Source organism: Vanessa tameamea, chromosome 9 (assembly GCF_037043105.1).
Source record: "Vanessa tameamea isolate UH-Manoa-2023 chromosome 9, ilVanTame1 primary haplotype, whole genome shotgun sequence".
Taxonomy (NCBI): domain Eukaryota; kingdom Metazoa; phylum Arthropoda; class Insecta; order Lepidoptera; family Nymphalidae; genus Vanessa; species Vanessa tameamea.
In genome coordinates this window covers 6,676,865-6,687,052 of record NC_087317.1, presented here as the reverse complement: position 1 = coordinate 6,687,052, position 10,188 = coordinate 6,676,865, and the positions used below count along the sequence as shown (strand labels likewise).

Below are 10,188 nucleotides of genomic sequence, written 5' to 3'. Positions count from 1 at the left end.
AATACTGAAGGCGTCGGCCTATACAAGCTTCAGTTTGAAAGGCCGAGCTTACCTGCAGACATGCAATACAAGTTCAAGCACGATGGCTACAGGGGGCATTGAGAGTGGAATGAAAGCGGATGGAAAGCATTAACTACGATGAAAGTATTTCTAACAACCCTTACATATTTAATGATTTCATTACCTATTGCTGGGTTTGTTGACAGTTTTTTGTAACTTTATTTGCAAGGCGAGCAATGTATATAGTGAATTTTGAAATAACCGCTACCGTTCTTGTGATAGAAATATGTTATACTGAGCCGGGTAATATCGAGTTGTTCAACCGTTCAACGTTAAAGCTCCAGTGTTATCCCGAATCGCGACCGAGGTGGACGTGTTTTCCGTTAAATTGCGAAACATACTATCGTCGTAGTAGTAAAATAAAGTTTCGTAAATATTGTTGTTAATCGATTTGGGTAATCTTCTAAAATACAAATATATAAAGTTTTAGTTAACTTATCACTGCAGTGCCGGCTTACTATTTAAGGTAATATCTTTTTATAAACCTAATTGCTCAAATAAATTGTTATTTTTTTAATTTTATTTAGGCGGAAATTTTGCCACTAGTACTCGTGTGTTGGTTTTTTATAAAACTTTATAATCACATAGAAATATAATGAAAATTTATATTTTCTAAAATTTACTGTAACTTCATCTTCTTTATGGCTTTACATAAATGATTTACTTTGACATAAATTACTTTTGAGAGTAGGTTTTAAGGGGTTTTGTAATATTTTAGTCGTAGCGGAGGAATAAGGAGTTTGAGCCGTCATTGTTATTAAAGTATAAAAATTTATTATATAGTAATTTGGAGAAAAAAGTTAGTAGGTATCTATTCATATTACAATATAACCACTTTTTTTTTAAATTGTAATATCTTGATATTTTTGAGATATATATTAGACGAAATTTATTTAATTATTAATTTCGAATGTGAAACGAGAAATTATTGTAGATTATTTTAATAATGCTAGAGTCAGATAATGTTTTTTAATGATTAGTTGCTTATTATTACTATGACAATTTAAAAAAATAAAACCACTACGAAAATTTTTCATGACTTGATTCATGACGCCCAGATGCTACACGTTCTTTGACCATTTCTATAGTGAGGCTGAGAATTCAAAAAAGATTTGCCGAAGTTTTTTGTGCGATTTCATAAAAATATATTTAAAAAAAAAATAGTTTCCTTATAATTCAACTAGAGTTCTTTGAATTTTTAATAGTGTATGATATTGAACATATCCCGTGAAAGTTACGAATTTACTAGTAGAATTTTAATATCACGACTTCTGCAATACCCAATGGATATTCGCAAAGAAAATCAAATTTGAAAAATTGTTATAAATAAAAATGTACTTTACAAGAAGGGGATAACAAGACCTATTAAATCATTTTACATGATCAATCCTGAAATTAAATTGTGATGCTGACTGAAATAATATAAAAACATACCAAAGGCACGGACACGGCCAACGCGTCTAAATAAAACGAATGAAAAAAATAACTCCCAGGTTACATAGAATACATTAAGACTTAGAACCAACTAGAAACTCAGCAATAACTTTTTACCACCATTTATATAACATAGGTACATATATTAATAAAGTCCAATCTCGTTTTTAACTAGATATTTTGGAACATCCGGTTGGAACAAAGTCCCTTTTGTCTTAAATAAAACAGAGACAATAAAATAAATTAACAATGTTTGACAATAATTTGGTAACAATGATATAAAATATCCCACGTGAAATAACAATAATAAAAAATAGTTTAAATAATTTTATATAAAACCGTAAACGATATAAAGAGAAATAAACAAAAGAGAAAGGGATGAAAAGGTCGTCTAGTTGCCTTAGCCCTTTCTCCTCTCGTGACGATTTCTACCAGTTCACTCTAAGCATCGTAAAATTAATTCGTTTCAAAATATTGTTCCATTTTTTTAGCATTAGCAGCCTGTAAATTTCCCACTGCTGGGCTAAAGGCCTCCTCTCCCTTTGAGGAGAAGGTTTGGAGCATATTCCACCACGCTGCTCCAATGCGGGTTGGCGGAATACACATGTGGCAAAACTTCGTTGAAATTAGACACATGCAGGTTTCCTCGCGATGTTTTCCTTCACCGCCGAGCACGAAATGAATTATAAACACAAATTAAGCACATGAAAATTCAGTGGTGCCTGCCTGGGTTTGAACCCGAAATCATCGGTTAAGATGCACGCGTTCTAACCACTGGGCCATCTCGGCTCTTATAATATTGTTCCAATAAGTAACAATACTGTGTATGTTTATATGATCTTTTGACACGTGAATACAATGATACACATGATAGATGACACGCTCTACATTACTTTAGCAGAATATATATATAATTTATATAAGAAACTGTTTTACCAGTTTCGATCAAACATGTCTTATAGCACTCTTGGGAAATTAAACAATACGATAACTCAAACGTGATGTGTTTATATATAGATATACTTATGTATATATTTAGATCATATGTTAAATTTTTTATAAGACGAACGTTACCGACTTATTATTATTATTATTATTATATGAAATAGTGGCAATATTTTATCAAATTTGAATCTTGATAGATTTCTATAAACTAAAGTCGTACATTAATCCATTGTCATAATTTAATATGTGAAAAAGAATAACTGCTGTGTATCTTGACGATTCTTCTGGAATATAGACATCCCGAATTGATGGTAATTTTACATTTAATATAATTCTGTAAAACGACGAAACGAAAAGTGGTCGTAAAAGCCTATTTAAATAAAGTATGCTTTTTGATTTTCATATACACCCAGATTGTTATCGTTCGAAAATGATATTTAAAATGTTCCTTTAAAGTGTATTATTGGTTAGCTTTATATAGTCAAATATGTACTTGAAAACACGCACAATGAAATAGTATGTCCTTTATTATTTCATATTAGTCGACAGTTTGGAAAATGACATATAAATTATAAATGATATAATTTTGACGCTCAAATCTGAACCGAATTTTACTAAAGCACGTACATATAACATATGACAATTTATTTTATTATTATATTTCTGTTTTGGAATATTATGCAACATAAGCGCCCATTTATATCACTCGATATAAAGTAAAAGGCCCACTGCTGGGCCAAGACTTCCTATTCCATTGAGGAGTAGGATTGAAGTTTATTCTAGCACTATTTTTCAATACAGATTGGTGGATTCACATGTGGCAAAATTTCATCCGACTTACGAGGGGATTTAAAAATAAAAACTCAGTAGTGCATGATCGAGTTAAAATCAGGAAGCTTCAGATAAAATTAATTTTTTACTACTACATTGAGCTATCAAGGTTCTTAAAATGTTGCTTCTTGCAATGTACAGAACACTGTATGTATATATGTATTTCTAAGTGTTGCATCTTGCTGTTTCCTTTATGTAGCGTAATTGAATTAATGTTCCATTAGCAAGGACTTCTCATTAATATTATTACATCGTATCTCACTCGTGAAATGTTGAAAACTGACTTAGAGTAATAGGCTACTTTGATGATTGTTTAAATATTATAATGATTATTATATTTATGTCGCATGTACATTCTGATATATTTTTTATAATTTTCCGCGGTAAGTTTCGTGTTTATTGTAACAGAATAGGTGTATTGTTTTTTTTAACCATTATTTATTTAATAGTAGATAGGTAACATATTTTATTTTAATAAATATTTCGACAAAGTGGTATCTCTGTCATGGAATAGTTAGCTCGTGATCATTTTTAATATGAATATGCATGGGGATAATTTAAGACGTAAGAAATTTTTTTTTGTTAAGTCGTAGGCGGTCTACCAAATGGGCCATCTGATAGTCTATAGACATTGACGCAGTAAGAAATATTAATGTCGAATAAAGTAATTAAATTCCTCGCTTGCTCAAAGTACAATATTATTTAAAGGTTTACCTTTTTAAGCTATTAGTATTTTTTATATTTAAAGTCATAGTCAAGTGCGCTCATAGCCACATAGGCACTGCAAGATATATAAAAAAAAACTTATAAAAACTACTATATATTATTATATTTTAAAATATAATATAAATTTGACCAAATTAAGGTTATTAATATAAATAGATTTTATTTTAATTAACACAAAATTGTAGCTCGATTGATTGATTGAAATTTGTTTAAAATTAAATACCAATTTTGTCCTACAAATACTAATATATGTAAGAAGTAAAAAATAAATTTAATGAACAAATATATTACCTTAGCACTATTGAGTTTTCTATTTATTATAGCATTTGCCATAAATATATCTAAAGCGCTTTAAAATTTTTAGAAATCTTTACTAATATAATTTATATTATAAATCAGTAAAATTGGTTTTATTTTTCGTTTTGTTTTTTTAACTCACATCTCAAATATTATAATATATATTTATATGTATACATATATTATATTATAATTTTGTTATATAGAAACTTAAATCGTATTTATTTTACAATTTTATTTGAAGAAAAACAAATATAAACAGCTTGCTACGCTACTTCAATTTTAAATTAAAGTACCTAGAATATATTTTATATATTTATAAAAAATCGAATACAGAATAAATTCAATGTATCTGTAATGAGTTGAATTCGACGTAGGACCAGTATTGAATTACGGCGTTACGTTCATTGCAGATATAAAATTGATTGAAGTGGAAATGTACATATTGTAGAGAATTTAGGAATCGCTGTTTTGTAATGCCTGCAACGGAAATTCATGGGGTTCTGCCAACTCGCTTTATCGACAAAATTCGTTACGCTTTTGAGGTATTCACTTTGAAATTTTTATATCCTTTGTAGCCGTATCCTCACTTCGTATGCGTCTAAGTAACGCTTCGAATATTCTAAGGAAGAGATTGATATTTCAGATAGGAATCGATAGATTCTTGAAATCTGAATAAGTAAGCTTCGAATATTTGCTTTTTGAAAACTATATAAATATTTTAGATATCGAATTATAAAAAAGAGATATAAAGGATATCGGTGCGGCAAGAATACGAAAAAAAGTACCGTAGGGAAGTGACACGTGACAGTGGGGAAGGATTAGTTTATTTAAAAAAAACGTTAAAGTTTTTATATTTTTTTCTTTTTCAACATCGGATATAAAATGTACCTACTAATAGAACAATTTTTTAAACATAATCTCTATAAAAACAAATGGAAATCAAATTAATGAACGGTTTTATTAAAAATATATTGTAATATTTAATACTAAACGCTCAGCTCAGCTGCTACCACTGCGGGTAAAAATATTAATTTAAAAATGAATACTTGAGAATTCATATTTCGCATTTAGTATAAAATTAATTAGAAAATAAGTACTGATTGTTTATTTATTGCTTATGTAAATAAATTGAAATACGTTAGTTCCAGAACGCACACGCAACGCTATAAAAATATTTGTCAGTTGCGTATAAGTTTTTATTGAAATTTCTACGAAATATTTGCAAGCTAGCTTTGTAAATAAGGCAGTTTCAAACTGGGGTCACACTTGGGATTAATATTAATAGTTAATAGAGGCACAACTGAAATAAATAATATTATTATTAATTTAATAAAAACAGATATTGTTAGTTATGCTTATATTTTATATTAACAGAATCACATTAGTATTTACACATGTTTCTTGTATAAACATACTTTCTTGTTACAGTTCCGCTTCGAGTGAACAATGGCCATCATTTCTCTACAACACACATATTTTTTCATTCTGCTCACATTATTAGTTGGTAAGTCATTTATTACATTCGTAATATATTAATATAATTTAAAAACATAATTTAATAACAAAATTTTATTGTTAGGTCAAGGAGATGGACATTGGAAGAAATCATCTAAGAATATCCTTCAACGTGATATGAAACTGTATAAGAAAATGACCGGTATGTTGACATTATACTTATTATAGTCATAACTTTGTAATTAATGATAATATAAAACTCATTTATAAATTAATAGTAGTTAAGGTATATATATGTACTTCAATAAATAATATTATAATAGATACATCATAATTAAATAGATGAACTGTATCTAACTATTCAAATCAATCAATCTATTAAGCAGAGCTTGTATGATAAATTAAGTATTCCATTTTATTTACATCTCTTATGAAATTTATGACTTAATCTAAAGTTTGATCATTAAGAAAAGTGTTATGTTAGTGTGTAATGAGCCGACACCTTGAATCACGTTATATATTTTTTTCGGTAAGAATAAGAATGTCCTTGGTTTTTTGGTTGGCTTTACTTCTAGTTTAAGTAAGACGCAAGAGACATAACATCTTAGTTAACATGGTTGGTTTTATATTGGCGATGTAATGTATAGTTAAATTTTTGTATAGTTCAATGGTGACTACTTACTCCGCCTAACAATGTCGTATAACTATAAAAAAAAACTTTTACAAATAAATAAACAAGGACTTTTTATACGGTATTTTATTTGTTTCACTTTTTTTAATAATTGAATATAACTTTAATTATTATGTTTATAATAAATGTAAAAAATATATATATAATTGAAAATTTGTTACAGAAAAAATGAAGGAAGAACTCGAGGAATTCTATGGTGAATACTCAAATGAACCAATCAACGATTACTTTCTTGAAGAAATAGATTACGTTCAGAGTAAAATTGAAAAACAATTGAGACCTAAAATAAAAAACGATAAAAGTAAAGAAATTACTTACTCTCGCGTTAATTTTTCTGAAAATGATCATTATGTTAAAAACCCACACAATAAAGAATATGTTACCAATAAATCGTCTGAAAATCACGACAATAACTCCATTGACGAATCCAATACAACAACGAATACCACGTGGCCTAAATTTGAAGACATTTTACTAGCAATTGGCAAACAATACGATTGGAAAAATGACAGGTGGATAAAAGTTAAAGCAAAAATGAGGGATAAACAAAAAAATAAATTAAATAAACTAGATAACGTTGCAGAACATCAAAAACACAACTTTAAATATAGAATTGTAAAATTAAATAGAGCTAAGAGTAAAAGAAAAATCGTTATAGCCGTAACAGCTGTTAGATAGAATCAAAACTTTATAAGAAGTCAGAATAATAACATAACATCTCTTAATATTATATAATGTTAAAGGGACCAATGGGGCTGATTCGTTAATTGATAATTTAAATCATGCTATTTGGCAAAGTTAATAATAGAACCGCACGTGAGAAAAAAATTGGCAAAATCTTTAACATACCATTTATATAATAATAAACTTCAATCACTTATTGATCCTCACAGAAAACATATTAATAAATAAGGTATTAAGTAATAATTCTGTTGATGAAACCAACATCATGTATTCCGTGTTTCCCTTTCGGGGCATATGTGTTGAAAATAAATAAAGATATTAATAAATTCGTTTAATTATTTCCCGTAGCCGATGAAACGTTTCTCAAGTTATTTTACAAGTTCACCGATTAGATAATATAGATATGCTATATTTTATATTTTATTCAAAGAATTAAATTAATCACAATAAAATACTATATGATTCATTATCTAGTAATTATAATCACAAGACATTTAAAGAGAAACATTCCAAAATAATTATGACCTCTTCAGTAATTCGCCAGCAGTACATGCCTTTATAATAGGAAAATATTTTATGGGGTTTGTTCATGTTACTAATTTTTATGGTTTTTTATTAGACAAATAAAGTAATTTTTAAATATTATAATATAAATGACATATATAAAACTTTTTATTAGTACGTCAATAACTTGAAAACTACTGAATGTTTTCTTCATTCTTTATTCAAGTAGGTCCAAAAAAGCACTTTTGAATCCTTATGTTGCAGTATTTCATTAAATGTAAAAGTAAATTCTAACGAGAAGAAGCAGTAAGACATTAAGTAGTTACTCTTTTCCACCATTACAATTACAAAGACAATAAATTACAATTAAATACATATATATAAAATAAAAATTAAAAATACCGTTAGATTATAAATCTATCTCGCGAGATTTTAAACTGTTGAAAGATTGTGAACCGTAACATACTGCTTTCAATTTAACGCATTATTTTTCGGTAGATTTTAATCTATCGAAGTGCGTAATTTTAGATAAATTATAAACACTAACCTAACCTAACCGAAATATCATAAACTATCGAAATTTTTGACGTTTTATTTTGAATTAAATCACCGTTTACAATATATCAGCAATATACAATCTCGCGAGATAGATTACAATCTAACGGTATTTACAATTCTACGGTGATATAAATATCCTGCCTTGAAATCAACAAGTAATAAGTCCTTTATGTTTTTTGAGAGAGCTTAAAATTTATTAATAGGCTAAGTTAAAAGTAACCATGGAATTTTATTTTATAGAAACGAATACCGGTTCATACCGGTATTGCCATGAATATGACGAATCGATACGGAATTGTCCGTAGATTTTTATGAACTATTAATTTTTTGCATTCCTTTGATCCTTTCCCCTTTATTTTATTTAATGCCCAGCGGAGCGGACGCGTAACAGCTAGTATCCTTATATTATTATTTAATAAAGTTCAATACTACAGAAATATTCACTGAAAACCAACTGTCCAATTGTAATGGATATTAATGATCCAGACTCGGAAAAACATACCGATTGATATTCGTTCAAAGAATAGAACAGGTTAAGTAATTCTTCGTTTTTATGCAATTGTTCGATGTTATATGTATGAGTACTTTTTGTTTTTATTTATGAAGGCCACGACCTATATTTATGATTGTAAGTAGTACCTTCGCCCTCATATTAACCTTATTGATAGTATAACCTATTTAAAAAAATAAATACGTACATAAAGTCAGTCTTTTATTTATGAGCGCCTTCGCCCTCAGACTATGGCATTGTAAAAAAAAGTTTAAATGACTTAAAATCTCTCCACCGTAAACACGAAGTCTGGGAAGAATCCTGTACTCACACTGCCACAGCTACCGTTCAAATAGGAACACAGATATACCGACAAAAACAACAAATAGCGTTGTTGACAAAAAAAAATCGATATTTTTCTATTATTTTATTTGCCTACGCGTAAAAATTGCTATACAAGTCAGTCGATTTGGAGATTTGTTACCTTGCTTTTGATTACATACCAAAAATATATGTTTAAATTAATAATTTTGTTCACATGTAATGATAATCATAGTAAATATTATTAACTTCTAGTTGGCTAATGCGATCGACACCCCATTTCCAGCGATAAATCTACATTGCGTAGGATATTTTATACGATACAAGTATGTTCGCAAAATAGCGTGTCTCTAATATCACATTGTCAAAGTCCAATAGGATGTATGTCCCATACAATCAGAGAGATTAAACACATAAATAAAGGCATTAGTGCTACTCGAGGCATGGGAGTATACCACTGTCGCCTCGATTTAATACTCTTTGGCTGAAAAGACGGAGAACATTTATCTTCTCCAGAATACGAAGCTCAGACGATAATTCTGTAAATAACGGTACCCACTTATAATAATAATAATAAGATATAATAAGAGTCACATGTTTATTGAAAAAATATAGAGTATTTTCAGACTAAATTAATCGGCACATCTGTATTGGACTTATATTTTATATCTTTATTATATTTGCTTTCCAGTTTTTAAGCATAGAGCTTATGCTAGAAGTTTGTGAGCTAATATCTTAATAGATAAGAATCAGATCCACAATTAGCTGCGTAAAACGCAACAAGTTCAGATGTTGTCATTAATTGACTTGAATAATAAAGATAACACTCAATTCTGAAAATACGTAAAGTTTTCTAGCACAGTAAAGATATATATTAAAGGTCATCCGTCCATCAACAAAGTCCAAACTTCTTGTGTACTGAGACGCGATCTGATAAATATATAAGAAGCTTTCATATGAATAAAAATGGAAAATATCATTTAAGGTTTTAGTATTATTTTCCTTTATAAATTACTTAGTTTAACACGATGAGTCTCGATTGAAAGTACATCCTGATTTACGGAACGAATCAGATTTGATTCGTCAAAAACTTGTCATTCTTGTGGTACATATCAATTCTTACCAGCAACAACCCTTTTGTCTGTAAGTCATTTTCTCTTTGAAATTTTTATATTTTTTAATTTTTTAA

General features: G+C 28.5%; 1 protein-coding gene across 2 annotated transcripts; it reads left to right on the top strand.

The window, feature by feature from the left end:
- The first annotated feature begins 336 nt into the window (after window positions 1-336).
- On the top strand, window positions 337-7,448 carry LOC113395080 (uncharacterized). 2 transcript variants are annotated; one of them, XM_026632630.2, is made up of 4 exons: window positions 337-526; window positions 5,725-5,800; window positions 5,876-5,953; window positions 6,606-7,448. In XM_026632630.2, the coding sequence occupies exons 2-4, from the start codon at window positions 5,743-5,745 to the stop codon at window positions 7,118-7,120; spliced, it is 651 nt and encodes a 216-aa protein (XP_026488415.2). In that variant the 5' UTR covers window positions 337-526; window positions 5,725-5,742; the 3' UTR covers window positions 7,121-7,448. The 2 variants fall into 2 exon arrangements, with proteins under 2 accessions (XP_026488415.2, XP_026488416.2); XM_026632631.2 differs by lacking the exon at window positions 337-526 and having other exon boundaries at window positions 5,711-5,800.
- Window positions 7,449-10,188: the final 2,740 nt, after the last annotated feature.

What these genes read in the sequence shown, in the direction of transcription:
- LOC113395080 (XM_026632630.2), top strand. Translation starts at nt 5,743, where the DNA reads ATGGCCATCATTTCTCTACAACACACATATTTTTTCATTCTGCTCACA. An exon ending in TCTGCTCACATTATTAGTTG is followed by an intron (nt 5,801 to 5,875) that starts GTAAGTCATTTA and finishes TTTTATTGTTAG; the next exon opens with GTCAAGGAGATGGACATTGG. An exon ending in ACTGTATAAGAAAATGACCG is followed by an intron (nt 5,954 to 6,605) that starts GTATGTTGACAT and finishes AATTTGTTACAG; the next exon opens with AAAAAATGAAGGAAGAACTC.